Below are 14,669 nucleotides of genomic sequence, written 5' to 3'. Positions count from 1 at the left end.
CATCTCACCTCCACCGTACCAAATTTCTTGCCTCTACTCACGTAGGTTATTTTCCCCATTATGTCTCCCAGACATTTCTCAATTTCGTCTATCTCCACTCTTGCCAGTTTCTTCGTATTTTGTCTTGGGTTTTATATGTCACCGTCTTGCTTTCTTTATCCTCTTTTGCTTTCGCGGAGGGGATTAGCTTCACGCTATCACCCTCCATTTTGAAAAGCTTTTCATATTCTTTGAGTTTCTCCTCCTCAAAGATCACCTCCCTTACAATTAGCGACGAATCGTTATTTTTCCCGGTGACCCCCGCGTAAGTCGCCATGATTAGTGGGTCAATTCACCTTCTTCGGAAGGTTTCCACACATGGAGGCAAACGCCTCGCGCGATATCAAATCATTTTACACAGAAAAATTCACCGTCTTGTCACAACTAACAACACACACTATTTCTTTATTACCCACTAGGGGCGACGAAGAGGGGACATTACAAGACATGGGGACATAGAACATTATAATTAAATTTATGAAGGATGATTTGTTACATGAAAGAATGATAACATGAAAGCGATGCTAAAGGCCCCATCCGTTAGCATCACTTACCTGTCCTTTGGTTTTCACCGTCACTTGAATGTTCTTTCCCAATACGAAGACCATCCATATCCATTCTTACTCCGAAATACTCCTCCATATTTTCCACGAATTCATCGCTCATTCTTATATCTTTCACCTCCCAATTCTCCCTTTCACACCTCACCATAAATTCATCTGTTCTCTTCTTTTCAATCACAGCATACCTAGTCTCACCAACTTCATACCATTTATACTTTTCCATTAGCCTTTTAACTTCTTTCTGTTCTGTCATAGTACAAATGTTCAGCCTGGGGTCGATTTCAATCTCTTGTCTGTCTGTATTATTTTTTTCTTTTGTTTTCTTGTTCGAGGGGAGCGGGTGGGTTCACTGTCTGCAGGGATAGGGTGGGACTCAGAGGGTGTGGGTGGTGTTGGGGTGGATTGGTGTTCTGTTATTTTCTTTTCCTCGTATTCTTCTCTTCCTCTTATTCACAGCTTCTTTCCATTCCTGTGAATTCTCTTCTACTGAACTAACAACACACACTCAATGAAGACTGGCATTGGCAGCTCTTCTTTTTTCTCTACATTGTATACTTTATAGACAATAGTCTTTTCTTTTATTTTATTTTTTATTATCCATCTGGACTATTCCGTTTCTGCACGCTAATTATATTTTTAATTTATTCCCATTCATTTGAAACCACTTATTCAAGTTCAAATCATTGATGCAATTTTATACCAATTGTTATTTTTAATTTTGTATGTTACGATTATATTATACTTTAGTTTGATTTTAATTATTACTTACTACATATAATTCAATTGTTATTATTATTTTTATTGTTAAAGTGAACGCATCTGACATAAAATAGAGAAATATTTTTGTTTCACTTTTAACACGTAATGCTGGAATAGTGAAGATATGATATTGCTATGGGCTCGCTCTAGGCAAGAAGTTGGACATTTTTTTGCCCGTAAAACTACATGGACCCTAAGTAAGTCATGTGTAAAATTTGAATGAAATCGGTTGTGTAGTTCTCAAGTTTTAGGGAAACACAGACAGACAGACAGACACACACACATTCTCAGTTTTATATATATAAAGATATATACTATGGATTTCGTGATATCCAACCGGTTTTCTCTATTTAAATTAGCTTCACAAGGGACATTGTGAAGTAATCATTTCTTATGAAAAAGATGTTTCGCTATTTTGGATACTTGAAAAGTAAGAATGAGTCTAGATAGTGGACAAACGGAGGCAACAGGTGGCAAGGGGTACAACTAACTCTTCAGTATAATTGTTGAAATAGAAATGTGTAAGGATCTGATGGTCAAGTTTCTATATGAAGGTGTTGTCTGTACTTTTGTATGGAGAGATTTTCCTTGTTTAGGCTTCTTGTAAGGAGATTGAATCTTTGCATTGGTATAATGGGAAAATATGAAAATTCGGTGATTTTTTTCTTGCGTATATGTCAATATGTTCGCTCGAGGCTATCTGCCTGTATTGAATGAAACAAATCTGTTCTTTATGCAGACTCATTACATTGTTCTTCTTCAGTCTTTCCCTTGTCTGCATTATCCTGTAAATTAAAGGTAAGTCCATATTGCAATACCGTTGTCACCATTATATTGTTCTTTTTCAGTCATTTGATTGTGGCCATGCTAGTTCACAGCCTTTAGTCGAGCAAATCGACCCCAGGAGTTATTCTTTGTAAGTCTAGTACTTATTCTATCGGTCAAGTGGGGGTTGTTGTCTGTGGCTTTATTTTTTACAAACAGGGAATCTTCACTGGATTCAGGATGTTGGTCTGCGTGCGGTGCATCAATATTTTTCACATTAAGTGAAAATTGTTTCTCATTGTGAGAAGTACAGTTTGGGGACGTATCCTTCAACCAAAAGTTGTTCACTTTTTAATAGTGTGTGTTTTTACAACAACATTTACCATTTATTGGAAAGCTGTATTTCAAGTGGAGCAGTCCAGGTTCTAATCGGAGCATCATAGGGCTTGGAGTACCTGAATGCCCAGAAGCTTTTTTGCTGTGTTTTGTTGAACTGTTGTTTTCTTCTTCTATTGGGACTTTCTTATTGAACTGTTTGCTTTTTCTCTTCTTCCCTTTTATTTCCTTTTGAATTCTCTCTTTTCTTTGAGGGTAAAGAAATTTTGTTTCTTCCCACTTATTGTAGGAAAAAATTGACGAGTGCTTCGGTCTCTTGTTTACCACCTAGTGGATAGAGGATACACTTTGTCGGGGTCTGTGTGGCACACGGAGCCAGGTTCCTCAATGTGAAAATTCTTTCTGCGGCTGATTGGGTTGGGTCAAAAGCTGTTTTGACCCAGTGGATCCAATCAGCCATAAATCTTGTTATGCCATATTTTATATAAATGGCCGTGTGCAGGTACCCGGTGATTCTTGAGGGTCGCCACCCTCCAGGTGCCATAGGTGCCTGGAGCCTGACCATATAAAGAAAACCTTCCTCGGGTACAAAGCAATGTCCTGGAGCAGTTGATTGAGACCTCTGTAGAAGAAGGAGCGAAGGCGGCCAAGGAAACGGAGGACTTCTCAAACAAGGGCCTCAAGAGGAAGGAGGTGAGCAACAATGGGTGTTCACCGAAGGATCCTAGGGATGAGGGAGGAGACGCGAATCTCCCGGTCATGGAGGAGACACATCCTCCCTCAGTTGAGAGAAAAGCAAGACGAAGAGGAAGAGAAACGGGACGTGTGGCCGGCAGTCGGTGACATAGCACCGGAATGTCCTGGAAACTTGCCGGTATGGGTTGTGCCACCGGCAGGGGAAGTGACACCGTTGGGGGGAATTGTGCTGCCAATGGTAGAAATGACTGCCTCGAACCCGGGGAGAAAGGAACTATCGGTTTTCTTCTACAAAGGCGGAGAGGTACAAGAGGTTGTGGAAAAGCACCATAAGGGAGTACCTTTAGCCTTCACACAGATTTCCGAATGGCCTCCGCAGATAGCTGTGGAGGTCATAAAGTTGCCCGTGACGTATAGACTGCAGGGACTCAATGAGGAATAACGCTTGTGGCCGGGCGACGCCGACTCGGATCCTGCCTTGGTCTTGAATGAGGCGTGGGGATTGGCGGAGTAAACGGGCACAAGCGATGTTGGGGAGGAATAGTGACAAGAGGTTGAAAAGCCTCAGTGTTATAATGTTTATTGTACAATGTTTAATGTTTATTGCATGTTGTTGTGTTTAAGAAGCTTAACGCTCCAATTCTTAAATGGACTATTAGTCCCAAAATTGTAAAACTCTAGTAAGAGGTTCATTACCTTGTATTCTCTTTTTCTGTGAAAAAAGAAAGGAATAATGTTTTAGAGAAGCAAAAATCGTTGGGCGTGATTTCTTTTCTCCCATTAAAATCATCCTTTTCATCATTCATCTCATCAATGTCTTTGTCCAGCCTTAAAGCTACTCTGTATCGTGCTTATATGGCAAATCTTTTTGAAAAGTAGCTTGCTTACTAACCACATGGTTCCGGGTTCATTCTCACTGAGTGGCATCTTGGGCAAGTGTCTTCTACAAGCTCGGGTCGACCAAAGCCTTATGAGTGGATTTGGTAGACGGAAACCGGAAAAAATGGTCTTATATATGTATAATATATATATATATATATTATATATATATATATATATATATATATATATATATATATACAGTGTGTGTATATATTATATATATATATATATATGTATGTGTGTGTATATGTTTGTGTGTCTGTGTTGCTCGCCCTAACATCGTTTGACAACCAATGGTGATGTGTTTACATCTACGTAACTTAGCGGTTCGGCAAAAGAGACCGATACAATAAGTACTAGGCTTACAAAGAATAAATCCTGGGGTCGATTTGCTCGACTAAAGGCGTTGCTCCAGCTTGGCCGCAGACAAATTAAAACTGATTTCCGGTTAGGCGGGACTTCTCCGAAGCACGAGTTCACCGACGGCTCTCACCCTCATGTGTTTCATTAAATGTAACTACATAAATCTTTCACCCACACACTCTGGTTCCCCGTTGATTTCTTTTGTGTAAAGCTTAACTAAAGCCATGAATGTAAGATCCAATGATTGATGTGTATAAAGAAAGTGAGCTTGAAGCAATCTGTCGAAGAACTGAACGATTGAAAAATCTAGAGAAAACAAAGAGAGAAGATAATTGATATCCTCACCAACTTGTATCAAAATGTGTATGCTGAATAACATGCTAAGTTGTGTGTGGGACATGAAGGCATGGATGTGCATGATCGCCAACTTTTGTAGGCATGGCATTTGAAAAGAGAGACGAAGACACAAGACAATATACAAAATGGTCTTCATCTCGCTCAATGTTTACAACAGGCTAATAATGTAACGTTTAACACCCTAACTGCATCATCAGATATTTACAATACGTAGTTATTGTAAACAGTATATAGTGATTATGTAGAGATATCAGAAACAACCTATGTCGAATATATAGAAGTATATCAATATTATATTGATGATAAGATATACAAAAGACCATCACTAATGTAATGGAAGACAAAGAAGTAAATGATTAACAATTTCGGAGATACTGTTCTCCAGCATAGACATCTAATGGATATTGAAGAAATGTTAGGTATATTGAATACATGTTAGGTACTGAGGAAATGTTAGAAAATGTTAGTTATGAACCTATGCTCTATATACAGTTGTTTGGATAGATAGTAAAAGAAAAAATCCAGATGAGTTGAATTATATTCAAGAGAGAATAGTTTTAGTTACTAATCTCAGTACATGAGAAAACTAATGATTGAAACCTGGTTCAGTGTGTTCATAGAAAAAAAATGTAATTATTGAGAAAGGAAGGAATTCTAAACTAGCAGCATATATATTGGAATAATTTCTGAATCTGTTTCTGTGCAGTCACGCAGTCTAAACAAAAAAATGAAACGATTGCCTACAAACTGACAGGGGATAGTGTAGAGCTTGAAACCTGAGAATATGGTACAAATCATGATGGCAATGTAAAAAATATATCCTAGAATTCTATTTCAGAAGATGGTTTTAGGCACAATTATTGTTGATATAAAAGTGTTCAGTTAAAAATCTGTTCAACAAAAACAACATTCCTTAAAAATGAAACTGTTGTCTTTGATTTACTTGTGAAAAGACATTTGTACCTAAACTAAATTATTCTTTTCGAGTTGGGCGTGAGTTTTTAATGTCCGCAGTGTTTGAAAAAATATTCTCAGGAGTTGTATGAAAACTGTATACTTCAATAATTAATTTATAACCGCTTAACTGTCTGTGAACACATTAAGTAACACGTGAGTTTAACATCATTTAATATTGAATGCATTTGTAAAACATAACAAGGGAAAAGATCCACCCATTTTTAAATAGATTACGTTGGGTGGTGGGTAGATATGTTATTTTTATATATTGAGTTGATGTGAATATTCAGCTAAATCATTTGTTGTTTTTCTTTTCTTCATGAAATTGATCACGTTTATTAAGCATTATATAAAGAGTTTTTCTGAGACGTTTGTCAAACTTGTCCTTGTTTCGGAAAACAACTGTCACCAAACTCCCGCAGGCTGAAAGAAACTGGCCGTCATGCTGTACCAATTGTTACTAGTAATAATAGCTCTTTCGTGTGTGAACAGCTACAAATGTAAGTAAATTATACTGCTCTACATTTTTCATTTCTGGTACTTTCTAGTTAGTTATTTTGTTAAATTTATCAACGGTTGGGTTAATGCAATTTACTTAAAATCACCAACACGATATCTATCTATCTATCTATCTATCTATCTATCTATCTATCTATCTATCTATCTATCTATCTATCTATCTATCTATCTATCTATCTATCGTCTATCTATATATCTATATATATATTATATATATATATATATATATATATATATGTGCAACTCGTAAACACCAGTCGTCTTTTTTCTCTTTCCTGTTGCCCGCTCTGGGATCTTTCTTCCTCTCTCTTCCTTCTTTATGTTCCGACGAAGAGCTCCGCTCGAAACGTCATACCTCCCTGCTTCCATCTCCTGAGCGCCTATTAATAATAATACTGTAATTGTTCCTGTGTTGTTGTTTTTTTGTTTCCCTTTTGGATTAAAATTATATATATATATATATATATATATATATCGTGGAACTCCGTCGGTTACGACGTCGAGGGTTCCAGTTGATCCGAGTAACATAACAGCCTGCTCGTGAAATTAACATGCAAGTGGGTGAGCACTGCACACAGACGTGTGGCCTCAACGTAGTTCTCGGGAAGATTCAGCGTGACACAGAGTGTGATAAAGCTGGCCCTTTGAAATACAGGTAAAACAGAAACAAGAAGGAAGTGTGTGAGAAAGTTGTGGTGAAAGAGTACGGAACGTCGTGGAGCTTTAGCTGTTTTCGCTCAACAAACACGCACAACGCCTGGAATCGAAATCGCGATTCTACGACCACGAGTCCGCTGTCGTATCCACAGGGCCATTGCACATCTACGCACACAAACACACACACACACACACACACACACACACACACACACACATACACACATATATATACAAAGGGGTTTGTATGATTGTGTATAGAAGAATAGATTACTCAAAGGAATTCCAACTCTGTCTATGTTTTATTTATATTCTTTTAATATTAATATAGGATATAGAATATATAGTAAGAAAGAAATGAAATGAAGTATTGATTGTCTGATTGAGCAAATGAAATATTGATTAGTAAATATTAATAGAGAATAGTCATTTAATATTTAAAATATAGCACTGGCAAACCGCAGGTAGAGTAACATGCTTTAGTATTATTAAAGCTGCAAAAACAGCAGAAAAACCTGCTATTCAGAGTTTCACGTTCTCGCTCGTCTGACGGTTTAGACTGAGAATCTAATATTCTCAAATTCTCAAAGTAAACTAAGCGACGAACGTGTACATGAAACATTTGAGTAGCAGATAGTTTCTGATATTTTTCTGACGATTTGCTGTTTAATAATAATAATAATATTAATAATAATGAAAATGATAATAATAATAATATATGTGTGTGTGTGTGTCCTTGTGTGTTACGTTTATCAGGATGGTGTGTACGTGTATGCGTGTACATACTGTGCGTAGTTATACTGGGTATGCGTTTGTGTGTGTGTGTGTGTGGGTGTGGGTGTGGTTCATGTATTTTTCGGGGGGGTGTGCATGTGTGTGTCTATGTACATGTGTTATATTTCTGTGCTGTGTGTGCGTCTACGTGCTGGTGTATTTGTGTATGTGTGTACCTGTGAGTTTTTGTTGTGATTGTTGGAATTGTATTGCGTGTGTATATGTGTGTGCTTCTTCTTTGTGTGTCTGTGTGTTTTTACTGGGGAATGGGCATATGTGATCATTCCTCTAAAGTCCTTATAAATAATTATCATTTCTAATGAACATTTGACAAAGCAATACACGCTTTCTCCTATCAAATAAAATAAATGCGCCCATTTAAAGCCTAGCAAGGCTCATGGACCCGGTTTCCCGGTTTCTATGGCGTATGTGTTACCCAGCTGGACGGGACGCCAGTCGATCACAGCGTTCTTCATTTTTGCCAGCTCTGTTGACTGGACGCAACGTGAAATGAAGTGTTTTGCTCAAGAACACAACGCGTCGCCCGGTCCAGCAATCGAAACCACAATCTTACGATCATGATGCTGACACCCTAACCACTAAGCCACGCGTTTCCACCTACTATCAAATACTGTCTACAAAATCTTTCTGTATATATGCTACGATTTCTTTGAACTTATAAAAAGTTATGATTTCTTTTGAAATATAAACAACTATCTTAATGTGACCCGCTCTACGTGCGGGTAAGAGTGTGGTTGTTACTTTCTGTTGCTTCCTTTGTTTGGTTGTTACTGCCTGATATTTATGATTGATCTTTCAAAATATTTTTCTTTCTCAACTTACTCGAGATCTTTTGTTGTTTAAACATGGGAGAGAGGTAGATAGAGAAAGATTGAGAGTAAGAGAAAGCTAGGGAGAGTCCGAGAGAAACCAAAACCAAACAAACAAACTTTTCGCAAAGGTGACCCGCTCAACGCGCGGGTAAGAGTGTGGTTCTTACTTTCTGTTGCTTCCTTTCTGTTTATATCACTGCATTCTCCCTCTATGTTTCTCTCTCCTTATTCTCTCACTTTCCCACTCTCTTACTCTTCTTTCTCTCGGACTCTCCCTAGCTTTCTTACTCTCTATCTTTCTCTATCTATCTCTCTCCCATTTATAAACAACAAAAGATCTTGAGTAAGTTGAGAAAGAAAAATATTTTGAAAGATCAATCATAAATATCAGGCAGTAACAACGGAACGGTCTGCTTCAAGGCAGACAGCAAAACACTAACATTTAAAAGGGACAGACGAACTTACGAGCTGAATAAAAAAATATTGGAAACCACAGTTTGAAGGGATAGAATCTGAGGATAGTAGAGTCGTCATGGCTGGCATTTCTTAACGACGGACAGCAACGTAGTGGCAGTTTAACGGCTGGCGTAAAATTTTGAACTTGATGTAAAAGAAAATTCCTAAACACCAAGCTTTGAAGTGATTCTTTCTCACGACAGTAGACTCACCATGGCAAGCATTCAAAACTTCTCATCATGGACGGCATCACATTGACGATTGAAAGGCTGGCGCAATTTTTTAGCTTGATGTAACCGACAATTCTTAAACACCCGCTCCTGTAAATTTTAATCCCCTTCCAGCCCCATTTAGACCTCTTTTCACATTTTGGTTAATATAACCCGATTTCATTCGGGTCTACCCGGGCCACATTTTATAAGATGAGGAATTTTGTCCTAGAGGTCACGCCTTTCATTAGAGAAAAAAAATAGTTATCATGTAAACTCGCCAGCACTGTTAACATAGGTGTGCATATTTTCAGCACAACCGACCACATAATGCGCACATTATATATATATATATATATATATATATATATATATATATACACGCATTATATAGGGACTTCTAACCTAGCCCACTCGAATCCTCACCTCATTTTACATGTCCCTGTAAATTTTGGAGTCAATCCGACGGGATCTAGTGTCCTTTAACCCGTTCCAATGCCAAAACCAGACAAACAGACTTTTCACATTTCAGATTTATAGATATTGATTATGATTATGATTCTTATGAACTAGTTTGCCTATTTTGAACACTTTTACCTAATCTGTTTAGACAAAGCCTCTCTTGATATTTTCCTATCTTCGTCAAATATTCTATTTCTTAACATTTTCTTATCATTGTCAAAGACTCTATCACTGTATTTTAATGCATCTATGTTAACTAAATTTTAACACCATAAAGGTTATACAAAGCCTTTTGATAAGCTTTTTTGTAAAAAAAATTGAAACCGGCCAATAAACATCTTTAAAGACCTCTGCATTTTCAAATTCTCTCCCCTATATATAATATATATATATATATATGTGAGTGTGTGTGTGTGTGTGTGTGTGTGACTGTGTGTATGTGTGTCTGTATGTACTTATGGATGTATGTATAAATGTCTGTGTATATATATATATATATATATATATATATATACGTATATGTGTGTGTGTATGTGTGTGTATGTATATATAAATGTGTGTATATATATGTATATATATATATATATATATATATATATATTATATATAATATATATATGTATATAGGTTTACATACCCGTACCTGCATATTCAAGTACGTCCATGTATATACATATGTTGTATGTATGTATGTATTTATGTATTCATGTGTGTATATATATATATATATATATATATGTGTGTGTGCGTGTGTGTGTGTGTGTGTGTGTGTGTTGTGTATGTCTGTATGTCTGTATGTATGTGAGGAATTACTTTAGAATATACATATTCATTTACAGTAGTTAACTCTTCTGTGGTTAATTGATATAATTATCAGTTGATGTTTTCCTTTACAGACGAATGTACACATAATGGAAAGAGGTATGGAGGAAGATTCAAGATCGACTGCAACACGTGTGTATGTGGTGAATATGGCAAAGCAGTCTGTACAAATTTGCGTTGTGATTACGGGCAGGAATCTACTTGTATCTATCAAGGTAGACGTTACAGATTAGGAGAGACATTCCAGCAATCCTGTAATACATGTGAATGCAAACACGGTGGTCAGGTACAATGTAGCAACAAAGACTGCACGAAACGATGTACTTATAACGGAAAGGTATACGAAGAGGGTGAAGAATTCCAAGACAAATGTAATAGATGTAAATGTCTGTCTTCTGGCTATATTCAGTGTACTAATAACGTGTGTCAGTGCCAGTATAATGGTAAAGACTACGACGTTGGAGTGAGCTTCAATGATGGTTGTAAGACTTGCACCTGTCAAACTACAGGAACAGTGCAGTGTAACAGTGATAGATGTGGCTGTTATTACAAAAAATCACAATATCAAGAGGGTCAAACTTTCACCGACGCTTGCAACACTTGCCGTTGTATAGACGGACAAGTAGATTGTACAACAAGAGTCTGTGAATGTACTTACCAAGGACGGACCTATAATATTGGCCAAAGATTTGGTGAATGTGATGAATGTCAATGTTTGTTTAGTGGTACAGTCCAGTGTTCTAACAAGCGATGCAAATGCATTTATAACGGAAATACCTACCGAATTGGAGAAACATTTCCAAACGGCTGCAATACATGCACATGTAAAATTGATGGTAGTGTAGACTGCACTACAAATCCATGTACCTGTACATACAAACACAGGGTATATAATATGGGACAGACATTCACTGATGACTGTAATACTTGTACATGTCAACATAACGGTCAAGTTGCGTGCACATATAGAATGTGCAAATGTAGTTATAACAACCAGATTTATAATATAGGTCAAACATTTAGAAAGGGATGTAATACGTGCACATGCCAAGCCGATGGTACTGTAGACTGCACTACAGATCTATGTACCTGCAATTACAACGGCAAGCATTACGACATTGGTTCTATATGGTATAATGATTGCAATAAATGTCAGTGCACTTCTCAGGGAAGGGTGGTTTGTGAACAGAATACATGCACGAAACCCTGTATACACAAAGGAAAAACCTATTCTGCTGGCGAAACATTTAAAGATGACTGCAACACCTGTACATGCGGACAGTTTGGTCAAGTATCCTGTACTAAAATGTACTGTCCCCCAACTACATGCCAATATTATGGGAAAACTATCCCAGATGGAAAAACATTTATGACTCAAGATAGATGCAATGTTTGTCGATGTTCAAATGGAAATGTCAAGTGTACCAAATACGATTGTTATAAAGAGGTGAGTAAAGTTTTCTATTAGTTTGGATCTCCCTAATATAACGTGTCTCATCCTTATATAGTTAGTCATTGTAAACAGAGAAAACAACAAAGAATTGAATAATGTTTAGCATAAACATTGCAATGCTCTCACTGTACTACACTCTACTACATTGTCGTACAAACAAAATTGTATCAGCAATTGGATTTCTGTCTTTATTTGAAGTAGTTCAAATTCATTGACCCTACCATTATCTTGAAGAAAGCCAATGTTCTCTTCATTGTAAACACGAGATTTTGTATATCTACATATATTTCATTATCTATATGAAAATTATTAACTTTCAATGTTTCAACTAACTTTATTGCTACTCTTGTGAAATCAACAGACTAGCTTTCACATTGGATCATCATTGTAAGTAGCATTGCGATACAGAATTGTAAATTTTACTATATATTATCTCACGTTTCAGAATATAGTTCGTGCGTTAAGCTTTTCTGCGCCTGGTGAAATATTCATACTTTGTTGTAAAAGAATGTGATATATACATCTAATCTAATATACACATTTTGAAATATAATTCCAACTTGATACTTAGTCTATGTTATTATTTTTAATTTGTATGTCCAATCTAATAAATATATTGATTTCTTGTAATTTTATTCTTTTCAGAGGCGACGTTACTGATGAAGAACAGTTAATTTATATTGATATTTTTAAGAATTGTAAATATTACAAACATAACGTTTTTAAATAAAACATATATATGCCGAACCTTTTTGTTTGATTTATAACTGTAAACTTCTTCAATACCATTTTAGATAATCGAGTTATCTATTTGAAGATCTGTGATGAAAAGCATTTCAATACTTCAATAATTGAATGATTTGTTGTAAACTACTTTTGTTTTATTGACCCGGAAATGACGAATAACAGAGTTGGTCAAATTACTTCAGAATTACTCTTTCACTCTTTTACTTGTTTCAGTCATTTGACTGTAGCCGTGCTGGAGCACCGCCTTTAAGCCGAGCAAATCCACCCGAGGACTTATTCTTTGTAAGCCTAGTACTTATTCTATCGGTCATTTTTGCTGAACTTCTAAGTTATGGGGCCTTAAACACACCAGTATCGGTTGTCAAGCGATGTTGGGTGGACAAACACAGAGACACAAACATACACACACACACAACACACACACACACACACACACACACACATATACATATATATATATATATATGACGGGCTTATTTCAGTTTCCGTCTACCAAATCCACTCACATGGCTTTGATCTGCCCGAGGCTATAGTAGAAGACACTTGTCCAAGGTGCTATACAGTGGGACTGAACCCGGAACCATGTGGTTGGTAAACCAGCTGCTTACCACACAGCCACTCCTTACATTGTCTATAGTTAGAAAAATTCAAGTCATGTGCTAGCGAATAAGAAATGACCCTCATGTCTGAGGGTTGTTGTCATATCTCATCATGGAATGCATCTTACACTCGACCACAGTTGCTATTTATGCCTGTTAAGCTTCTGCATGTGTTTCGGGAGACTGCACAAACAAAGCTGCTTTTAGGTATATCAGTATGCAGAAGCATATTCTGATATAATGTATTGTGTTTAGTTAAACCACCTCTGGACTGCAAACATTTCCACGTCCTATTGCACGTCACGCAACGTATAATTATGAACATACAATAGTCGTCTTTTTTACGAATTTGTTGATGACTGATGAGCGCAGCATCGGAAAGTCATATGCGGCCACAAATAATATTTGTTGGGTCAAGACATGAGACGAGTAAATCCTGAGGGAAGCAGTTGCTTTCATATTTCATATTTCCTTGTCTAGGAATCAATAAAAGCTGAGTATGCTGCCCAAGGAAACAAACTCGTCTACTATTTTCAGATCTGTTACTTCAAGTTATGCTCCCTTGCGTAGTTTGGAATATAACAAGTAAACTTGCCCAGACTAATGCCGAATATATATACCTTACAAGATACAAAAAATAATTCAAGAATATACACACACGCACGCAAACAGACACTTACACAGATACATACACATGCACAAACACATACACAAACACCCAAAAACACACACGCACACACAAATACACACACACACAGGAATATACTCACATCCACGCACACATGACTCCACACATACATACACATATGTGCATACACATATTTGACAAGCTTCTTTTAGTTTGCGCCTACGAAATCCACTTACAAGCTTCACGGGTGGCCTGATGTTATATTAGATGTCAGTCACAAAAGCAGCTGTGTAATGGGGCTTAGCCCAGAACCACATTGTTCGTATGTCAGAAAGACATACCAAACCTCTCTGTCTCTCTCTCTGTCTGTCTGTCTGTCTCTCTCTCTCTCTCTATCTATCTATCTATCTATCTACTTATCTGCCTGTCCTTCTGTATGTCTGTCAGTCTATCTATCTGCATATATATGTGTGTATGTGTGTGCGTGTGAGTGAATGCCTGTGTATGCGTGTGTGTGAATATGTGTGTTTGAATGTGTGTGTGAGTGTGTGTGTGTTTATATATTTATATATGGAATAAACATATGTGATCCAATGATTCTAATTACAGAAAACACTTTGTCGCGCTCAAATGATTTCAGCTTACACCCGGAAACTTTTAACGTGGATGATAGATATTTATATATTAACAGACGACGAATGTTCAAGTATAAATATATAGATATTTATATATTAAATGAAGGATGTATATTCAAGTATAAATTTATAGATATTCATATATTTACAGACGATGA

At 36.8% G+C, this 14,669-nt stretch overlaps 2 protein-coding genes across 2 annotated transcripts in view; one reads left to right on the top strand and one right to left on the bottom strand.

The window, feature by feature from the left end:
* The window catches only part of LOC115210981 (kielin/chordin-like protein), a 185,468-nt gene that overhangs the window by 125,529 nt on the left and 45,270 nt on the right, over window positions 1-14,669 (bottom strand). The window lies entirely within an intron of this gene.
* Window positions 6,068-12,651, top strand: LOC118763024 (kielin/chordin-like protein). The gene is made up of 4 exons (XM_036502192.1): window positions 6,068-6,217; window positions 10,524-11,306; window positions 11,529-11,896; window positions 12,548-12,651. Exons 1-4 carry the CDS (start codon window positions 6,160-6,162, stop codon window positions 12,560-12,562), a joined length of 1,224 nt encoding a protein of 407 aa, XP_036358085.1. The 5' UTR covers window positions 6,068-6,159; the 3' UTR covers window positions 12,563-12,651.

Source organism: Octopus sinensis, linkage group LG4, assembly GCF_006345805.1.
Source record: "Octopus sinensis linkage group LG4, ASM634580v1, whole genome shotgun sequence".
Classification (NCBI taxonomy): domain Eukaryota; kingdom Metazoa; phylum Mollusca; class Cephalopoda; order Octopoda; family Octopodidae; genus Octopus; species Octopus sinensis.
Note: the sequence above shows the minus strand (reverse complement) of the source record. Positions and strands in the feature narration are given on the sequence as shown.